This window comes from Lathamus discolor, chromosome 6 (assembly GCF_037157495.1).
Source record: "Lathamus discolor isolate bLatDis1 chromosome 6, bLatDis1.hap1, whole genome shotgun sequence".
NCBI classification, from domain to species: Eukaryota; Metazoa; Chordata; class Aves; order Psittaciformes; family Psittacidae; genus Lathamus; species Lathamus discolor.
Genome location: NC_088889.1, coordinates 20,715,749 through 20,738,139, shown reverse-complemented (window position 1 = coordinate 20,738,139; position 22,391 = coordinate 20,715,749). Strand labels below are relative to the sequence as shown.

The 22,391-nt window shown below is 38.8% G+C and overlaps 1 protein-coding gene across 1 annotated transcript; it reads left to right on the top strand.

Annotated features, from left to right (window-relative positions):
* The first annotated feature begins 307 nt into the window (after nt 1-307).
* Nucleotides 308-22,055, top strand: SGPP1 (sphingosine-1-phosphate phosphatase 1). The gene is made up of 3 exons (XM_065685430.1): nt 308-1,231; nt 13,393-13,482; nt 15,789-22,055. Exons 1-3 carry the CDS (start codon nt 617-619, stop codon nt 16,338-16,340), a joined length of 1,257 nt encoding a protein of 418 aa, XP_065541502.1. The 5' UTR covers nt 308-616; the 3' UTR covers nt 16,341-22,055.
* Nucleotides 22,056-22,391: the final 336 nt, after the last annotated feature.

Sequence of the window (22,391 nt, the reverse complement as noted above, 5' to 3'; positions counted from 1 at the left end):
CTGAGGGCAGCAGTGGCTCACCGTAAGTGCGAAGGAAGGGCAACCGGCCGGCTGAGGACCGAAAGACAGGCTGCAAGCAGCGAGGGGGAACCGACACCGAACCCACTTCTGCACCTCACGCTCGAGGCCGAAGCACGCCGCCCGCCGCCTCACGCAAAGCCGAGCTCTGATTGGATCTCCCTTAGCAGAGGGGCGGGATCGGGAGAGAGCAGCTACCAATCCGCACTGCGATGAGGTTTTCTGCGGGGGTACCCGTACCAGGGAGCTGCTGTTGTGCGCATGCGCAGCTGGGTGGTGTTGGCGGGGGGCGGTGTCGGGAGCGCGCGCGTGAGGGAGAGCGAGACAGTGAACGAGCCGGGACCGGAGCGGCGCGGGGAGCCGGGCTGAGGCGAGGGCGGCGGCGGCGGCTTGGGCCGGGTGGTGTCCGCGCTCCGCGACGCCTCGCTCTCCAGCGGGTTTCTCTTGGGGGAACCGTTCTCTTCCCCGCCGCACGCACGGGATCCCCCGTCCTTTCCGCCGCCCCGCAAGCGAAGCCCCCTCAGCTTCCCGTCCGCCTGCCCGGGCAGCGCCTAGCCGCCTTCAGCCCGCCCCTGGCGGGCGGCCTCGTCCTTCAGCCATGGCTCTCTGCCGGCGCCTATCCCGGCTGGCCGCCCACCTGCAAGACCCACAGAAAGTGGCCGCCTTCCAGCGGCTCTGCGGGGTGGAGGGGCCTACGGGCTGGGCCGATGCGGAGCAGCGAGCCGGAGCCCGGGGGCCGGTGGCTAACGGCAGCCCGCCGGCCGCGGAGCGGGCGGGAGGGCAGGGGCATCCCGCCGGGAACGGGACCCTGCCCGGTGGGGCGGGTCTCCCGCCGCGGTGGAGGAGGCCGCGGCGCAACTCCCTCACGGAGGAGGACGGCAGCCAGGAGTTCTCCACCCGCAGCCGCTTCCTCTACTATCTCTTCAGCCTGGGCACGGAGCTCGGCAACGAGCTCTTCTACATCCTCTTCTTCCCCTTCTGCATTTGGAACTTGGACGCCTGGCTGGGCCGGAGGCTTATCATCATCTGGGTGTGGGTGATGTACCTGGGGCAGTGCACCAAGGATGTCATCCGCTGGCCGCGGCCTGCCTCCCCGCCTGTGGTGAAGCTGGAAGTGTTCTACAACTCGGAGTACAGCATGCCCTCCACTCACGCCATGTCGGGCACCGCCATCCCCCTGGCGCTCCTGCTGCTCAGCTACGGCCGCTGGCAGGTAATGCGCACCTTCTTGCTCTTCAACCAGTGTTTCCCAGCCCTGGGGTATAGGGATGTGGCAATGTGGCAGACCTGTTTTCTTTTGGATTAGTTGGCTGAGTGAGGTTGGGAAAATGTGAAATTTCTGCTTTTTTTTTCTTTGTTCCCCCCTCCCCCCCCCCCCCTCCCCGTTGTTGTTTTTATGTTGTTTTTATGTTGGTGTTTTGTTTTTTTTTTTTTACTGTTTCTGTGATCCACGCGAGTGCTCAGGTAACAAGATCTATTCTAATAGTTCTGTCTTCGGAATGGAAGTTCTGCTGACTTTGCGAACGATTAGCTCAGTGTGCATTAAAAGTCTGCGTTAACAATCTGCATTTTGTTCTTGTGAGTTTTGTTAAACTTTTTGTAGGGTGAGTGCTTTGTACAAAGTTTTTTATAAGCATCTGATGTTTCTAAAGGCATTTGGGTTTGCTGACTGAAAACTTGGTGAAGAGACAGGCTTTTTTGCTGATTCTTCTTTTACATCCCGTTGTATAGTTAGACTGTAACTTTAGACTTTTCTTTAAAATGCTTTTAGTCTTATTAACCATGAAGTGGAAATGACTATTTCTGTTCTGAGGAGTCCATATATTTTCAGGTGATTTTACTACTAGTAATGTACTAATAATTAGCAGGAACGGATAATGTCTGATCTTTTCAGCGCTTTCATTCAGCAAAATTTTAAGATCTGCCTATTGCAGTTTGGGTTAATAGATGAAATAAGGCCGTTGATCATCTGAGGCATTTGCTTCAGCACTTGCTGTTTGCAGTATGGGCAACAGTAAGAACTCCAAAGAAAGCACAGCGTATATTCTGCTCTATAAATCACTGCCCCAATGAGGGAGAAGCCTTTCCCAGGCAACAAATGTTCAGTGTAGGGTTTTGAGGGTGCTGTGTGTGATGTTTAAGAAGTTATGCAATAAGGCTACTGTTAAGTTGTTAATGTTTACAAACTCTTACTATAACAGCTGCCTATTTTAAGTCAGATGTTTGTCACCTTGGTAGAACTCTCTTTTTGAACTTTCCTTGGGGGCTGAACGCTTGTCTTCCCAGTTACTGTTAACAATTAATTAGCAGTTCTGTGCTGTTACAGCGTGACACTTGGTGGTTTTATCTCAGCTATGGAATGGGTACCTGAAAGGACAGAGGTAGTTGAAAGTTACAGATTGTATTTTGCTTCTCTTTAACCAAAGTCAGTACTGCAGGGTGATACAGCGTTTCCAAAAGAAAGCTATTAGGGATTTATATTCTTTGCTAGGAAAATACGAAGTATCACTCCGCTAGAGTTGAGCACGCGTCAAATATAATGCCATGTTTTGTGGGTGTTTGAAATATGTATTTGTAGTTCTGTCAGTGAGATACTTGATCTTCAGGTTGTTGGGTGTCTGTTTTGTTTTTTTTTAAATTACTAAAATGGGAATGCTTGCTTATTACTTGTTAGAAATGTAGGGCTGATGCCAGTTGGAAGAATGAACTGGATTTCTGTTTCTCTGCATGTGGGAAACTTCATTAAGTAGTATCAGTCGATTGGCTTTACACGGACTGTTGTCATGTGTGCAAAGAAGAACCTGGTTCGATTGCTCTTCCAGTACCAGCAAACTGACAATGTGTGAAATGGTATTTTTGCCAGTGAGCCACGTTAGATTTTCAGCTTGCCAGCCCTGTGACTGTGGTCTGTGAAATACTGTGCTAATTGACTAAACATATTTATAATGAATGCATATTAAGAAATCATCAACATTGAGCCTTGTTGTTATTCATTTAGAACCATGCTTAAGAAATGAGGAAGCAAAATGTTTGAGGCTTAATTCCTTCTTCCTATGAAATGGCTATGAATAACATAGATCTCTGAAACCAACTTCTACTTTTTCAAAATATTCATTTAAGAAAAAAACAGGCTTAGTATTTTAAATTTATTTCCAGATATTCATCAAAAGTTAACCTATGGCATGTTGAGAATCTTTTGATTTACACCTAAAGAGAGTTAAGCTTTCATCTAATGCTGCTTCTGTTCTCCATATTTTACTTGCATTGAAAGGGAGTAGAATCTAAATGACAACTTCTTGTCATGCTTTTCTGGAAATAGGTGGGGTTACAGACTGACCTCAGAACTTCTTGAGAAACTATTAATGATAAAGAAGCTTTTAATAACTGTTTTGTATTAAATAATACATATTAGTAGATACAGATTATTAGATTTAAACTAGTCAGCAAATGTTTGGGTTCAGACTTTCTATATATTCCATAAAAGCAAGCATTACACTGATCGTGATCATGATGGGTCCACATTTTAGGACTGCTTATTCACAAAAGAAGTCATGGTAGAGCAAGACTGAGCATGAATTTGACCAGATACAGCTAAGTTTTGTGCAGAGACTTTTATTCTGGAATACAGGTAACTTAATTGAGTTTGTCACTTTGAAATTTGCACTAAACCAAAGAAAGTCACTCTTGCTGTAAAAGAGGTTAACTCCAGTGTGAAGGAAATCACTTTCCTGTATTGCTTATTTGGAGTTTGCTTTCATTGAGCTACGACTTCCTTCCTACCACTGTGTTTCTATAAAAGACAATCTGTGAGTCTTTCCTTTGAACAACAGAACAGAGCAAATCTGTTCTTACTTTTCTATGTATGGCCCAAATTATCTATTTAAAACCAACACTTTTTGACTCCACTAGGTTTACTTTTAACCTGTTGAATTGAATTTGTGCTTTCCAAGTTTTCGATGCCTAACAGTAATCCTATTACAACTATTTTCCTTTCATGTAGTATTCAAAAAGTTTTTGACTATACAGAGAAAAACTGAAATACTTGCTTATAAATGCCATTGTTCAAGTAAAGTATTTTCAGCATTAAAATATTTTAAAGATGGTTGTGGCAAATTTTTACAATTAGACACTTTGGACACAGGGAATATGCAATGCAAATGACTTTCAGGTAGACACGTGTTAAGAGAATCTTCAATGGACTGTTCTGTCCATTCTGGAATATAAATTTTCTGTTTTTCATTGTATTATAAGAGCTTGCCTGAAACTTTTGATTCTGCTTGCATAATCTGTATTTATTATTGTTAAAGCTCAGCAGGAAAACCACTTGTTTCAAAGACGCTTCAGTAACCTTGAAATTTAATGCGCCAAAGGCTTGTGAGAATTTAGGAGTGTCATAGATGCTAATATTTTTCTTTCTGTCGTTGAAGCTTTTATACCCTAAAAGAGAAGGGCAAACTCTTAAAAGACAGTGAGGTTGTAGATCTCGATACAATGTGGGGAAAAAGTATACCTTCATCACACTGGGGAAAACCTGCTTTCTTTGAAATATTGTCAGTTTGATCCAGGCTGGCTTGTATCATGTTCTCAACGGGGAGGAAGAGATAGTGTCAGTTGCTAATTATCTACAAAATCTCCAAAAGCCTCAGGCTGAGATTACTGGAAAAAGTATCTTTTTATATTGTATTTGATTACTTTGAACAGCTGATTTCAAACAGATAGCACTACATATTTGACTAGAAATGCTGCTTGAGTTGATGGTACCCGAATGTGTTATAACCCTACTGTTTTATTTTGAGGAGGGAAAAAACAACAACAATAAAAAAAGAGACACAGAAAATATGCTTTTCTTCAGAGTACCTCCAGGATGCAGCCTGGCTTTAGCAGTAGTTGTCCAGGTTATGAACTGATGAGTTAACATTCCCTCCTGAGCTCCGCATTAATAAGCTGAGTCAGGAACTGCTGGTTCTCACTGTAGGCCACTAAGCAAACTTTAAGTTGATATTCATCAGGCCCCCCGAACCTTGGCTGAGCAGTAGCTGCTCTCTATATTAACCAACATTGTTTGAATGGACTTACCTTCTGAGGAAGTTTAAATATGACAGCACTGTCCTCCCTATGTGCTTGTCTGCAAATCCTATCATCAGTGACTGTCTTTCCTCCCCCCTGATGATAATGGCAACCTTAATAAGCACTACTGCTAAACCTGCAGTCCAGTGCATCTGTTGTGTAATGGTTTGACTGTCTCTAAATGGCTAATGGCTGACTTTGTCTCTTACTTGGAGAGACATCAGTTTGATAGATGGACCACTCGGTGGATAAAGAACTGTCTGGATGGCTGCACGCAAAGAGTTGTGGTCAATGTATCTATGTTCAGCTGGAGACCAGTAACGAGCGGTGTCCCTCAGGGATTGGTGTTGGGATGGGTCTTGTTCAACATCTTTGTCGGTGACATGGACAGTGGGAATGACTGTGCCCTCATCAAGTTCGCTGATGACACCAAGCTGTGTGGTTCAGTTGATAGTGCTGGAAGGAAGGAATGCCATCCAGAGGGACCTCGACACGCTTGTGAGGTGGGCAGATGCCAACCTTATCAAGTCTAACCATGACAAGTGCAAAGTCCTACACCTGGGTTGGAGCAATCCCAGGCACAGCTACAGGTTGGGCAGAAAAGAGATTCAGAGCAGCCCTGTGGAGAAGGACTTGGGGGTGTTGGTCGATGAGAAAATGAACATGAGCTGGCGGCAGTGTACGCTTGCAGCCCAGAAAGCCAACCGTATCCTGGGCTGCATCAAAAGGAGTGTGACCAGCAGGTTGAAGGAGGTGATCCTGCCCCTCTACTCTGCTCTTGTGAGACCTCACTTGGAGTATTGTGTGCAGTTCTGGTGTCCTCAACATAAAAAGGAAATGCAACTCTTGGAACAAGTCCAGAGAAGAGCCATGAGGATGATCAGGGGACTGGAGCACCTCCCGTTTAAAGACAGGCTGAGAAAGTTGGGGCTGTTCAGCCTGGAGAAGAGAAGGCTGCATGGAGACCTCATAGAAGCCTTCCAGTATCTGAAGGGGGCCTATAGGGATGCTGGGGAGGGACTCTTCGTTAGGGACTGTAGTGATAGGACAAGGAGTAAGGGGTTAAAACTTAAACAGGGGAAATTTAGATTGGATATAAGGAGGAAGTTCTTTAGTGTAAGGGTGGTGAGGCACTGGAATGGTTTGCCCAGGGAAGTTGTGAATGCTCCATCCCTGGCAGTGTTCAAGGCCAGGTTGCACAGAGCCTTGTGTGACATGGTTTAGTGTGAGGTGTCCCTGCCCATGGCAGGGGGGTTGGAGCTAGGTGATCTTAAGGTCCTTTCCAACCCTCACTATTCTATGATTCTATGACTGACACACTTAAAAGTATTTTTCAGTTTTTATTTACTTAGTGATTTGTTGACGATCCTTAATTCTAACTGTGTAAGACTGTCACATGGTACTACATCCAGCACCTTTCCAGAAATCTTTCATCTGCACCTTTACTTCTATCAACCAAAGCTGATGAATCTAATCAGAGGAGGTGGGTTTGAGAGGATCTGTTTTGGGATTTCAGAGGGATTTGCATAGTTCTGTGATTCTGAGACTGACCATTACTAAATATTACCTATAGGATTGTCCTCCTGCTCTTGAATTCAAAAGGCTTATTTCACATCCCCACAGGGAATGAGGAAAAATTGGTTGTTGGGGTTGGATGAATAGTATAATGACAGTGCTATAGTGAGAATTTTACAGGAAGTGGGCAAATCCTAGCTTTAAGTGTCTCTCCTTGGTGAAAGGCTTGCATAATCAGTAAGGCTGATGTGATGATAAAATTGGAAGCTACACATAGGAAGCCATCTCTTCTGTACAAATTCAGTGTGTAAGAGCAAGTACAGATTCTTTTTGGGAAGAGATGCTTCACTTCAGTTGGTTTTTCACCACAGGATTTTGGCTGAAATACTAAAATGTCATGAAGAAGCTCAGGCAAAGAGATGTGTGCTTGTCTAATTGGTTTTCTTAGATGTGTTTCTTAAAATAAGCAAACAAAAACTCTTCTGACATGAAAAGCATTGCTGAAGGGGTAATCTGATATCCTAGAATTGCCCATGCACTGAAGAGCTCTTGAGACAAAGATGGCAATTTGGAAGGTCAGCACTTGCCTTGTCTTGTACGTTTGAGTTATTAATTCTTCTTTTGTGGGCCATATTAATGTTAGTAGCTCATTTGTAAAGGAAGCTGGGAAAAGTTGTGTGGCCTGTTTGATTTGGGTGCTCCTAAATGTTTAAAAAGAGCATAGCCAGTTCATACAAATCTCATGGGGAATCTCTGCCAGAGGTATGCAGCAGACTGCCCTAATAAACTGTGTTGAGGGGCATTAAATATATTTTTCAGATTTTCATAAGCAGATCTTTAATTAATGCAGATGATCCTTGGGGGGGAATACGTAAAAAATGCTGTAAACTTAGATGCAGTTTTTTGAAGAGGAGAGGATTCAAAAGTAATCTTTCTCATGCAAGCTTTTCCTTCTTAGTGGATGGTACACACACAAAGCATTCCTCATGCTTTCAAATAGGATGTGCTGATTAAACCTCAGCCAACTTCAGTTTGCAGGAAAACTAATTTTTAGGTGTTGGTGGCATAAGCAGAGCAAGCTGGAAGTGATTCTTGCTGGATGTGTTCAGGGCGGGATTTTTTATTTTTAAGGATACAAGTAAGAGAAGTAACAGGCTCCAATTCCTATTGTCATTCCTTAATTTCTTTTCAGAAGATGTATAGCAGAAAAGTAAACCTTTTAACTCCCTGCAGGGCTGGTGTTTAAAGCTTTATCTTGGAATTTAAAGAAGAGGTTCTTGCTGTGGCATGTAGCATTCTCAAACTTTTATGCTTTTTGATGTTTGTCAGTGGAAGAAAGAAGGAAATAATTGACAAACGCGGGTTAATCAGTGTTATTTATCACTTGGCCTCTTTTGAAAAAACAGGGATTTGTCTGTATCTTTCCTAAAATGACTGATAAGTGGTCTTTCCTCTTTAATTATCCTCTTCTCCCTTCTTTTCTGCTCCTTCCACAGAATCATTTATATGCTCTGCTTTTTGTATGACTAATGCAAATACATAGCCCAAATATCTTCTTCAAAGCATGATGCTTGGATTCGTTCAGAGAACTCTTTCAGTGATCCAAGTGCTGCTTGGATTCTTTCAGTGAACTCTGGCCCAAAATAATTGTCTCAAACTTAAGGTGAACTTCCGAGTTATCATGATTTTAAAAGATCATTGAGTAATATTGTAGAATAAGGAAAATATTAGAAAATAGTTTGGATCTCTTTGTGGATACTGGAAACTTCCCCAGTGTAGAATGTGCTTTAAAAAAGTAAAGAAATGGGCATCTAGAGTTTATTTTCAGAATGTTCCATTATGAAAGAAGGAATTTTCTGACCTAGGTCAAAGCTTTTAGGACAGATTGTTTCCTTATGAGCATTTTCAAACAATGGTTATGTTATTAAGACTCTTGGCAAAAAGTCAGAAGAAGACTGGGAGGGAGGAGGATAGGCAGCTGAGGGAAATATTTTCTATGGGATCCAGTCAGAAGCTTGCAAGCATGTTTTGGAGGATGTAATCAAATAAAATGGGAATTTCCTATTGAAAACATAGAGCATAAAATTCTGAAAGACTTATTGGTAATAGTTTCACTTCCAAATAGGACCAATTTAATGCAGTTTCTTTGATTAACAAGATTCTGGATACAGGAACAAAACTGAGGTCTGAGAGCAGAAGAGTAGTTAACTCAATCAGCTTTATTTCTAGCTTTTTCTTTAACTTAATATGTGAATTTAAGAAATCAATAAACCATTTTGTTGGGGTTTTGGGGGACTTTGTTTTGTTTTGTTTTTGTTTTTTATTAAGATGCTTGCTGATCTGTCCCTTAGTCACACACGTCAACACTTGGACACTTTTCTTAATGGGTATGATGCCTTCAAATATTTTAAAGCCAAAATGTCAGCAAAGATATCTTTTTAATATGTGTTGAATTTGTGTCTGTTTCTGATCTCTGCCTTGCTGCAATTCTACCTGCTTTCACTTCATATTCTAATCTTGTAGTTGTACTACATGTTTATGCATATTATCAAAGTTGTGTTCTGGCCTTCAGAAAAATGCTTGTGCAAGCCAGATATCAGTGATTTGGTCGAATATGGAATGTGGGTACTTTTATCAAGGAGAAGCAGTGACAGGTAAATATTGGTTTTGAGTCAACAGGTGATTCTGAAATTCACATTAAGTGTACTGTGCAAGTATCTTTATTTTTGCATAAGGTAAAGATTTTTCAGATCACAAGTTGGGTTTTTTTTTCCTTAATTTGGCAAAAAGAAAGCAGTATACAGTTCAATAAATATTCCCCATGCTAAAAATTGTTGCGGTGGTATGATAGCTATGGAGATATTATAATGAGTTTTTGAGGATATACATGCAATGCTCTTGAGGGCATGGAGACAAGGTCTGAGATGTTTATGTCTAAAAAGGGTTGTTTAAGGCACTGTACTAATAGAAGATACTTGATATTTAAGGGGATTTCTTATGCCTGGGCAGTGGGAGGTTACAGATATACAACTATAGTATCCTCAATGTATATATGCAAAATACATGCAGTTAATCATTTCTAGATGAAACAACATGTAGAAAATGTTTGCTAGTACCTCGACATTGCTTTATTTTCAGACAGTAATTTGAAAGTAAATTTATGGCATCACGGTGATGTCAGCTTGGCATGCTGCTGAGCTGTCTTCTTGCTGAGCTAAAAAATGTGTGGGAGTGTATGTATTCTCCTTTAGTCACCTTGTACACTTATCTGTATGTGTGAGGACAAAACGTGGTTGCCTTATCACTTGAAGGTAGATTTTTAAGCAGTTGCTGCCAGTTTGGTGTCCTAGGAATTCTTGAGTCCAATGGCTGCTTTTAAATGGTATGAGTGAAAGCAGTCCAAGGGGGAGGCAGGCTATTTGTGGGCTTTATTTGTGTTGAAGTAGCAGATAGTTCTGCTTGATTTCAAGTGGTGTCTAAGGAGGCCAGTGAACTGTGAAGGCCCAAAGTGTATGTACAGCTTTATGATGCTCTGCAGTGGGGTACTGGCGCTGTGGGAGGAAATTCTGATTAGTGCAGGGAAGTATGGATATAACATGGGGAGAAACCAGGACAGATGAAGGTTAAAACCTTTAGGTGAAATTTTATTTCCATACTTCATATGAAAAAATGTCTTTAAACTGATAAGTTATTTTACTGATTGGTAAGTAAGCTTCAGACATAAACTGACAGTTGTCCAAGAGGGCTGGTTATGTAGTTGGGGAGCATAGAAAAGAATGGTTTGTGTGGGAACTAAGTACAAAAATACACTTAACTGTTGTATTGTGGATTATTCCAGAGGAAATTAGAATTGTTTGGTTCTTCTGCTTTTTCATTGTGGACAACCCAGCTCAGCACACTGTAGTGAGTAAGCTCTCTTGGTGGAAATAAACTGGGTTTAGGACTTCTGTGATTATTATTATCATGCATTAAAAATACCATAAATCAGCATGTCCCTAATATTGCAGATATGTTTGTGGACAGGTCATGCTAAAGCTATTTCAGTATGAATAATTTGTCTGGGTTTAAGTTAAAAAATCTTTTACTTTAAGATGATATGAATTGGGGTAAAAATGCATAATTGGCTTTTTATTTGTGATTCAACAAGGAAGTGTTTGAGCTCTTAGATACAGATCCTTTGCTACAGAAGAACTAAACTAGCCAGTGTTTTCAGATATTTTAATGGGTATTCTCAATATTATTAAAAATAGAATTAGAGTGAGATATGAGAGAGTCAAATACTCTTTTTGAACTTTTCTTTAAATCTAGAGCTTCTGACAATTCCCTTCTTCCTCAAACACTCCTCCCTTGAGAGCTCCTGACTGAGAGCAAACATTTCTTTTACTTTACAGAATTTTATGACTCTCCCTGCTGTTCACAATGACCTGCCCAGGACTCTTAAAATACGACTTCTCACATCCACCTTTTCCTTCATACTTCTTAGAGTCTTGCTTTTTTAGCTGCTGTAACTTCTCCCCCACCCATAGAATCATTAGCTGCTACAGCCTGCTGAGCCTGACACTTCATGGGTCTTCTTGCTAAAGCTCCAGCTTCTGTTTCTGTCACGTACTTCAGAAACACAGGAAAAATCTCCATTAAAGAAAAATCTTATTCTTGATTAGGGCCTGAAAGCACAAAAGATGTGTGCCAGGAAACAAGAATGGGCATATGGTATCAAGTGATGCACAAAAATATTTGAAACTTGCATATGAACTCATGTAAGTTAATTCTATCACCAAGTAATTGTGATGGTATTAATTTTTCTAGTCAAGAGGTCTGCATTGCTTCTGGAGTTACTAAATCTTCCCTTGTTAATCTCTCTCTGGGAAACAAGAAGTCTGTCTTCTCAGGCTTTCATGTTGTGGAGCAGGTAAGGATGTGCTAGAAGCTCCTCTCTACTTGAGAGAATATAGGATATACCTATCCCTCTATATACATACAGCATTTCTGCTTTGGTAGTTCTCAGAGGTGAGGGGAGAGTGGAGCAGGAGGTTATGCGGCTGAAGTGTCTTCCAGGTGCAGGCAGCACTACTTGTACCCTGAGATCAATGGAAGTGATGGAAGAGGCATAATGGTGTAATGTATTCTGGTGGGGCAGCACAGGGTACAAGGATTGCTTTTGTGGCTACTATAACAATGCTGGCATCTGATGACTCTGCAGTCATGTCTTGAGTGTGACCTAGTTACTGGTGTATTGCCCATTATTAGCATAATTCTGAAAGGCAGGAAACTGAATTTGTTCCTTCTTCATTTCAGTTAGAAATGAATCATTAAATATGTAATTTTGTTTAGGTTACAGTTTGTAGGTGAATGTCGTAGGAAAAAAAGACACATGTTGCTACAGGAATTAGAGTTTAGATGTAACCCAACTGTGAGCTGGGAATTTAGAACTGATTTTAATGCAAAATTTGTTTCTTATGTGAAGCATAAGCTTCCCACTTTTCCATTAGTTTGAGAAAATTTCTTTACGTTTGTCATGCTAATGTGCTCCTGGAGTTAAGAATTCAAAGAATGTTGGAATAATGTGGAAGACTTATAATCTCCTCCCAAACATTTCACTGAAAAACTGATTTAGAAGCTTGTCAGTCTGTCAGGTGGCCTTCAGAGAGGACATACACCTTTCTCCAATAAGATTAAAGATACCTTCTCTTATTTGTTAGATATTCTACCCTTCAGGTTACCCATGAAAGGAGCAAGGCAGAAGGCAAGAGAACTGCCTGCAGTTACTTTGTATTCCAAGATTTGAGTACATCTAGATTGCCTGGTTGCCTGGTTGTATTGAAAATGCTTATCATGTAGGAAGTGAAGCAGTTTTGGAAGCATGCTATTTTGTCTTGTGACTGCTTCTTTTATAGAATAATTATTTTTAATACTGAAAGGAGGAAGCCATATCCTGTCTTGTACAATGTTTTGCAATATGGTAGTAGAGAAAGTATTTCATAATGTGTTGCAAGATGTGAATTGGCATACTTTTATCCAAAACCTAAGAAAGTTAAAATGCTAAGTTTCTGCACATGCTGATACATGCTGACTAAAATGAAGTATTGTGTTTTGTTCCTGGTAAACAGTACTTATTAATTTAAAAATCTATTAGAAGATGGAAATAATTTGAAATAATTCCTTTATTATTTATGTTCAATAAATATGGATTGCAATAGGAAACTTATATGAGTTTGTGGAGAACAAAAATGATTACTATTCCAGGAGTTTCATACGGATGCTCAGATATTGAGTCAGGGACTGCAGAAAGGAATTGCATTTATTTGTACATTGTTATGAGTTCTTCCTTTTCAGAAGAAGGGTGAAGCTACTAGATTCTGCCTGGATAATTGTTAACAATACTACAGTGTGAAACTGTTCTGCAGTTTATAACACAAGGCTCGTCTCTGCCCATATTGCCAACTTAGGATCTCTTAAGATGGCAAGACTAACTGCTACTGAAATCTGTTAACTTCTTACTGCTTTGTCTGAGAAGATATGACCAAAGCCCTGAACTTCATATCCTGAATGCAAAGGAAGAGGACAAGGAAAAAGTTGAAAAACATAAATATGTTTTGTCGTTCTGAAAAGTGGATTTCCTTGAGGTGGTCTAATAGGCTTGGGTGGGCTAGAGCAAGGAAAAGGGTAAGCATAAATTGCATTAATAGGAATTAATTACATAATTAATTATTGCAGAATTCTTAGAGTGATTTCTTTTAGATTATTTTTTTCAAAACTCTAATACAATCTCTCCACTTTTTTTTTTCCTGCCAGTATCCCCTTATGTTTGGACTGATCCTTGCATTCTGCTGGTGTTTGTTGGTTTGCTGTAGTCGAATTTACATGGGAATGCATTCAATTTTGGTAAGAAAATAATCCTACTACTATTTTAATGTTGTTCTAATTTCATAAACTTCCATCACACTTAAGCTTTTACAGTGCAGTAATTGTATATGGATCTTTTTATAGAATGGCCTACCATACAGGAACAGAATAGTTGCATTTCTCCTGCAGTACATCAGTACAATAGCTAAAACTAGATGTCAAACTTCTGTTAATTTATACTTTTCTTTCATAAACTCAATCCACAGTTGAAACTTAGCTGATGTTTCAGCTAAGTTTTGAAATTGATGACCACTAAACCATAGACTTAAGGTTTCCTCTGCAGAGCAGAAATGATTTTGCGGGATGAGAGAGTGGCTGTAAATGTCCACTCAGGTTCCACATCACCTACTCAAAGCATGTGCATTTCAGAGTGCCATGCCAAATGCTAGAGTTTCACTTACCAAACTTCTAAAACAAAATAACAAAGTTGTCATCTTTGAAAAAGGGAATTGCTTATTAAAAAGGATTAAAAAGAAGAAAAATGAAATACAAATACAAGCAATGTAAAAATGGGAAAATGAGATCAGTATAAAATGGTAATCAGAATTTAAGACCATTAATAGGGATGGTTAAAGAGGTTTTTAAGGATCACTTGCTAGAAGGAGAAAAGTTAGCAGAAAACAGCAAGCCTGGTAGTGAGTAGCTGGTTGATGAACACAGTGTAAAAGGAGCATATGAAAATAAGGCAGCTTGGAAAAACTGACATTTGCATTAGTGATTAGGAGGCTTCCCAAGTCAGAACCATCGTGTGGGGGACAGTGGGATGAACTGATATTTTAGATTACAGTGTCAGCTGATAGTCTATAAGTCATGCAACAAATAGTGATTCATCATGTAGAGTAGGTTATTCAGCAGTTTCATACCCGATTCCTCCATAATGTTTGAATGAATACAATTAACCATGTGTTACCTGTAATAAAATCAACCATGGTGCCTAAGTTGTGGGCGGAAGGAGGAGGGGTTCAAGGTGGTAAATATGGGAGAAAACTGTTGTGGTTGCATTTGAAATGAGAGAGTCTGATTTTCCTCTCAGTCAATTCTATTAGAGCTTTTATCAAGCATTCTATTAGTGGAAGTGAGTAAGAGTGATTCATTGAAGATGGAGCAATACAAATACTGCTGATGCATGTCCTACCCCTGGCTCATGTGGAAAAGTTGATAAATGTGAATTAAGGTGATCTTGTTTCTACAGACTAGATTTCTAAAAAGCTTTCAACAAATTCCTCCTTAAAAAGTAAAGGTGACAAAACCTGCAGATAATTCTGTGGAACTGAGTGATCAATCAGCAGTAACTGAAATTTACTGTTAAATTAAAAAAGAATTTGAGGAACCTTTCAATTAAGAAAAGACATTTTAAAAACAATAATAAAACTGAATGAAAATCAAGTATGAAGCCACAGAAGTTACCTCCTCCTCTCCTTTAATAGTGGCAAACAATTCTCCATTCTTGCAGTGTTGTTAATTCTGAAGCTGAAGTAGAAAGTCTAAGCCACTGTAATGCCTAGCTGCAGTGGTCCTTCACTGCATTACCAGCTGTTGCTCCGCCAGTGTGCCTGTGTCTTGGCACTCAGGCACACAGATCCAGTGTTGAGCTGTTACAGCAGACTCAGCTGGCAGAACTGATCTAGCTGGGCTAGCTAGTGCTGTGCTGACTGTGGGCTGAGTGCCTGGATAAGGACCATTGTAGCCAGCAAATAGTCATAGAAGAATCACAGAATGGTCTGGGATGGCAGGGACCTTTAAAGGCTATCTAATCCTACATCCCTGCAATGAACAGGAACATCTTCAACATGTTGATGAGCAAACTAGATGAGGTTGTTCAGAGCCCTGTCCAATCTGACCTTGCATGTTTCCAGGGATGGGACATCTGTCACCTCACTGGGAAACTGGTTCCAGTGTTTTACCACCCTCATTGTGAAAAATTTCTACCTTACATCTAGTCTAGATGTACACTCTTTTAGTTTAAAACAAGTACCTGTTGTCCTCTCACTGCAGGCTTTGCTAGAAAATCTGTAGATCTACAACTCTGATAATGGATCATTTGATTATAGTTCCATTCATGATCATTCATGATCTGATTATGATGCAGGTGTCCTATTAATAGGTGGTCAAATGCAATTCCTTACCCTTAACATAAAAAGATGTCATTGTGGACAGTAAATGGAAGAAGATGGGAATTCACAAGTTGCTTTTAACAGATCAGTGAGACTTCTTGCTAAAGTGACTTGAATTATTTTTTTAAATAGTTATTACACTGAAATCATATTTTTGTCTCTCTTCAACAGGATGTTATTGCTGGATTTCTGTATGCTATTCTTATCTTGGTCGTCTTCCATCCAGTTGTGGACCTGATTGATAACTTCAACTTAACTTACAAATATGCACCCTTAATTATCATCAGTCTCCATTTAGCCCTGGGCATCTTCTCTTTCACTCTAGACACCTGGAGCACATCTCGAGGCGACACAGCTCAGATACTGGGCTGTGGTGCTGGAGTAGCCTGTGGCTCTCACGTTAACTACATGATGGGTCTAAATCTAGATCCTCCTCCCAAGACTTTACCTTTATCACTTTCCTCTCTCACTGTGACTGTGTTTGGAAAAGCCATATTGCGGTTGTTAATCGGAGTAATAGTTCTGTTGTTAACAAAAGTAGCAATGAAAAAAGTCACTATTCCACTGGCATGTAAAATATTTTGCATACCACATGACGATGTACGGAAAGCAAGACAACGCATGGAAGTTGAGCTTCCCTATCGTTATATTACGTATGGAACGGTTGGGTTCTCCCTCATGTTCATTGTTCCTTGCCTTTTCCACTTCATTGGTCTTTCTTGATGCAGTTTTATCACTTTCAATAGGGAGATCAGAGCTAGTTGCTTTTCAAATAGGTGCACAGTCTGCTAAGGCAAGGCTAGTGAGCTTCGCTTTGGCAGGGTCTTCACTTTAACAGCAATTCATAGAAGGCAAAGCATTTAAAGAATTTTGCACATCTTTGGGTATGGTACAGGGCCAAAAGTCAAATACCAATCCACAAGAAGTGCTGAACTCTATAAATGCTGTGTCTAGACTTATTGCTGTAACAAAGTCTGTGTGTGTGAGGCAATTCATGTATCTGGAATGTCTGTACCTGTGTACATTGACATTTTAACAGGTATGTCAGACAGCTGATCAGAAAGCTTCATTCATGACCTGTTTGCCATTTCATAATAACTTACTGAAGTTGTTGGACCATAGACTGCTACATTTATTTTTCTCTATTCTTTCCTGAAGCCCTGCTTCAAGATGTTTCAGCTAATAGGCATTTCTAATGGACCAAACTTGTAATGAGTTTGAATTTTTCTAAAGAAGTAAACAGAAGTCTTTTTCTTTAGCCCCCTCTACGGAGTAAAATGTCTGGACTGCTACTGGTAGATAGCGCTACAGTGTATATGATCCAGGTACTGTATTTTATGGTTTAATAACTGTGCCTTTCTGTTACTAAATTAAGAAATGCCATATATACTGTGATGTAAAAATGCCAAATTTTATTTAAAATACTACATAATTAGGCAGGTATTTTTAAATGTTAGATTGTCCATCATGTTGCTGGCATGGTTCAAGTTAACTGGAAAATACTCAGTTTAGCCTGATCAGAATTGCATAAATGAAATAACGGAAGAATCATGTCCTTAAGCTCAAGATGTTGTAAATGGACAATAATCCCTTTTGTAAGTATTTTTAGTGTGTATTGTAAGTTACTGGAAGAGGATATATTTTTCTGGAGATTGTTTATATAGTGGACAGATATTCAAAATTAATTATCGAAACATATAAACAATAAAAACACACCATTCTGCAAAGAAATGGGCTTCACTTATTATTCCAAACTAATTTAGAAATACCATTGTTTTTAGATACTTTCTTAGGAAATATAATCCTTATTCTCAAAGAAATACATGTATTTTTATGCATTAACGTATTTACAGGTAATAATCACTTTTACTCCATTTAGATAGCTATAAGACAATATAATGATCAAATTAAATTTTTAATCATTCTGATAGGTAGATTGTGAGCAGTCGAGACAATATGGTCAATGTATAAACAGTTTGTGCATATCTAAGTTTTACTGAATTATGCACTTTTCAGCTTTTCATGATCCTTTTCCCAGTGATGAGTAGAATATGACCCTTCAACTGGAATTTCATGTGCCTCTTGTGTTTCATTTTGTCTATGTTCATGTGTTGCTTAATCTGTTCTTCCCATGTCAGGAACAGTCTCATTGTCTGGCCAGATGTGAATTACTTAGTTTTGTATTGTACTTTTTTTTTTTCCCAGGAAAATCATATTTTGGTTGAAAAGTCTAGTGATAGAATACAAAGCTTCAATTTTTTTGTAAACAATATTTGGAATTGGAAAGAGTTTTCATATTAGAGCTCATAACTCCAAACTGTTAATATATAAATTAACAAAGTTAATATTTTTCTTCAGAGCAGCAAATTTATGGTAAGCCAGCACTAGGTGATGTAAAAAACTAACTTTGCTGATGGATTTCTTCAGTGCACTCAGAATGTACCACTATGAATGTATTCAAACTGATGTATTCAGAACTGATAGTGTATTAAACAACTTCTACAGTTGAGAAGACCTTCCTTAGTAGAAAATGGTTAGCTTATTTCAGTGCGTGTTTCTGGATTTTATTTTTCTATCTGTCCCTCTTTTGCAGTTTAATGCTGAATGTGCAGTAAGAGGTAAATTGGTTTCCAAGGTTTTGAAGGAGGGATTTCCATGTGTTTGGCTTTGCACACTAAGATAGTCATTAAATAAACAGCTGGGGGGAATGTACACAAAATGCCTTACACTTGCCCTGAGCAAGCGAAGTAGTTCAAATGAGATTAAATTAGTCTGAGGACTGGTGAAAACAACAGGATAACTTTCTCTGAAGTTTAAGGCATATTCTCCTTAAATATCCTAGCTTTACATTTTATAGCGAAAAAATGTTTAAATTGTAGCACAGAAGAGACAAGTGAGCAAGACTGATCTTTTACGGTACATATTTGACTTCTAGGCACTTCAGATTTACAGCATAAGGGTATTCTTAAAGCTGTCTTTCTAGCTGTGCTTGCTCTCTTCTACGAATGGAAAATAAAATCTACTGTGAAAGAACTAGAATGGGAGAAAAAAATCATATGCAGGTAGGGCTTTCAATAGGCGAAGGAAAATTGCACTGTAGCTTATACTACTGTTACTCATAAAGATATATTTTATATTTTTATACATTACATTGGGTAACTTCAAAATGTCATGTTCCATGTACCACATAGTCTAGTCCACAGAAAATGTATATCAATGTTTATACAGCACCTTCACAATGCACCTTCACAACCCTGTTTCTAAGACTGCAACAACTCTACTGAAGTTTACATGAAAAAAATGTTACTATTCTATTTTCATGTTTTATAAGGAGTTACAGTCATGAGGGCAGTTGAGCACAAAATATAATGCAATATGAATACTGTTATAGCGAATAAAAAATGCAAAAATTAAAAAAAACCACATTAAATATGAAATATTTGTATTTTAATATATCTATGTCTAATAAGAATTTAAGATCCTTCAAATTGGGCATAATGAAACAGCACGTATAACTGGAGCACTTCCTTTACACAAAGCAATTCCTAGAGTTGAACGTGAAAACTGGTTCTTGTATAAGCATCAGCTGGTACCAAATAATTTATAAATTTAACGTGACTTTAAAAGGTAGTTAAATGACTCTTCAGAAGGACAGTACACATTAAACCTTTTATGAAGTGGTGCAAAAACATATGTCACTGCTAGTTCCAGCTTGTATCGTCCCAAGGAGATAAATACTGCTACTGTATGGAAGCAGATACAAATACACATTTATTACAAAAGGCCATGAGTTAAACTTGTCTTCTTTGATTACTATATGAAATAACACCCGAAACAAACAATCATGTAGAGTGCAATTTGGCACAAAATTCTGTTTTCCAAGAGGCTGAAGAGACTCGAATTATTCTCAGGCTGTGTTAAACACAGGAGTAGGATTTTTCTTGACCTGGCCCTCAATCAGAACGAACATATGCATTGCAGCTTGGGCAAGTCTGAGAAGCTATTATTTTGGAAAAAAAATCATGTTTATAAAAAAACTATTACTTCTGCTTCCCATACCATGCACTGGGGTTGAAGCATTTTTCTTCTATGAAGCTCACCTATGAAGCTGTTCGGTCATTGATCACATTTGCCTTACCACTTCCCTTGCAAACTGGAGGGCAGAGGAGGTGGATAAGCTGTTTTAAGTTAAATTGGTGAACCAAAGGGAGTTGTATTTTGTTTATTTACTTAGAGATTTGTTTTTTAAGCTTATGTACAGATTATCTCCTGTGGGAGAGAATAGTAAATAAACAGAAAACCCCAAACAAACAAAAAATCAGAAAGATGCATTTCTTTTAAAATTGCATCTCTAAATGTGGTTATGTGGCTTTTTTATTTCTTTTATTACCAGAACAGTGTTAAATTGTCTGGATTTTAAAAGCTATTACGTTTTCCTTTATTACTATCTTGTTAATACTGCTTTCAGTATTTTTTTACTCCATTTCTTGCTTATTTCCCAGGGATTGTCCTGAACTTTTTGTAAGCAATTGCTACATACGTGAAGATTGTAATTTTGAACTTGTAAAATCTTAAGGGCTGTTAGTGGCTGTTAGCTGCTCCAATACACAAAAACAAACCGTGCATGCTGTAAGTAAATACATCTGTTGTGCTAAAAGTTGTTTCTATTTCAGTATTTACTTTCTCAATACAAAATCGAGATTTTTCCTTTCGCACACAACAAATACATCAGATACTTAATAACTCAATAATATGAAGGGGCACTGCTGTTAAGTTCCTGTTACGAAGGTCATGTCTATGCTCTAACGTGCAGGCATCAGTGTGTGTGAAGTGACTTGCTTTCTAAGGTGTAAATGTAATAGTCTTTCTTTTGAGGTCTGAGATTGCTGTTTTCAAACTCACACTTAGCCCAGTTTTTACAAGACTTATAAAGGGCTTAACTTGGAAGCTGTTTCTGTAGCTGGAATTGGCTGTATGTTTGCAGTACTTAATTCATGCTTTCCCCTCTGTACCATAATTGCACTGAATGCCGAGATCCCAGAATAATGTCAGTAGGTAAAAGGATGAGAGGAGAATTGATTTCTTGAGGTACTGTGACTCAACTTACTGTAATTGATTCTTGGGTGGTTTTTTTTGTCTAATATAGGATGTTTCTAGGTTATACAATTAATTTCTATATTCTACAAATGTCTTTGAGGAAACTTTGACTTTTTTTTGTGGGAGGAAGTAGTATTGAATGACTTCATGCCAGAACTTTATTCTAGTGGAAAAGCTTAAGTGGCCTTTTTGTTTCAGCAAAAATACGTAAGCCTATTTTAAAGTTTACTGTAAATACTGTATTTGTCAAATTGATAAGGTTAGTTGGGTCACTCATGAAACAAAGGCAAACAAAGCTTAATTGAAACAGAATGTGATACTGTATGGCAGAGAAGATGCAGCTCTGTAGGTGTTCTCTAAAAAGCAAATACCACATGCTGAAGTTTAAGCAAATATAACTGCATTAGAAATATTTCTCTGCATTCTGTTCTGCACTAGAAATAATATGTATTGGTAAGAGTCCTTTCAAAGCAATATGTGTTTGCAGAGTATAATAATAACAGTTCCTGGAGAATCAAAGGGGAATGGTGGAGTACAAAGGAGACTATTATCTTCAAGATACTGACCAGGAAGTAAAAAGTCCTGTCAAGTTGGAAATTTTTACCAGTCACTAAACTTTGACTAAATTAGTCACTACAGTTTTCCCACAACTTAATTGCTTTTAGTGTAAAGAAAGACAAGGGTGATATTCCTGAAATGGAAAATAGATCTTAAGGCTGTTCTAGTTGTCTAAAGTATTGTAACTGAGAATGATCAGTTCATGAGCCAGTAAACTGAAAAGTAAGAACAAAGTCTAAGGAGGATTTTGTATTAATGCACTTAAAAACGATGCCAAAATTTGGCCTATACTTGATTTATATGAAATCTGTAGTATAATATATATATAAAATATATTGCATATTGGAGTTTATTTTTTTATGTACAGATTTTTTCTTGTTACTGCATTCCTTGATAAAAGCAGGTGTTCATAAAATATAAACCAGCTTTGTCTGTACAAGGCAAGGTTTTGTGTTAGTATTTCAGGAAAGAATGCAGTTGTAACCCCCAGTATCTCAACCTCTTGGAGGACTACTAAAAAAAACAAAGCAAAACAAACCAAAAAACAAAAAACACTTTCAAATGCAAGCCCTGAGAGTAGAGTATCATATAATGGTTGCTGTATAATAGTGTAGAACTGATGTTTTAAAACTTAATACATTGGAACTTTTTGTTATATTAATGATTTTGTACTCATTGTACACTTCTGCAGTTGTCAACTAATGTTTAAACTCATATTGACTGGTAACTGAAGTGTCTTAACTTCATCTGCAATGAGTGGGTAATAAAGTACTGTTGGATTCACTTGTGTTTTGCTGTCTTTATTCCTTCCAGTGCTAAGGGGCATGTGGTTGGACACATACCACAAGCGTAAAACACGGATCACAAGAAAACTCATCTATCAGTAACTGTTAGAAAAATACTTTCAAGGTGTGGGCTTAAGATGCTTAAGTTCAGGAAAAAGAACAAGGAAATTCTGAAATGAGGTTTTTCTTTTTCCACTGCTTTAAAATCTGGACTATTTAGCTTCATATAAACAATAAAACAAGCTATTGATCAAACTGTAAATGAAGATTTAAGTTCTCTCTATCTACAGCTTTCGTCAATTGCTGCACACTGATAAATGAATATGGAAGGAAG

What these genes read in the sequence shown, in the direction of transcription:
- SGPP1 (XM_065685430.1), top strand. Translation starts at nt 617, where the DNA reads ATGGCTCTCTGCCGGCGCCTATCCCGGCTGGCCGCCCACCTGCAAGAC. An exon ending in TCAGCTACGGCCGCTGGCAG is followed by an intron (nt 1,232 to 13,392) that starts GTAATGCGCACC and finishes TTTTCCTGCCAG; the next exon opens with TATCCCCTTATGTTTGGACT. An exon ending in TGGGAATGCATTCAATTTTG is followed by an intron (nt 13,483 to 15,788) that starts GTAAGAAAATAA and finishes TCTCTTCAACAG; the next exon opens with GATGTTATTGCTGGATTTCT.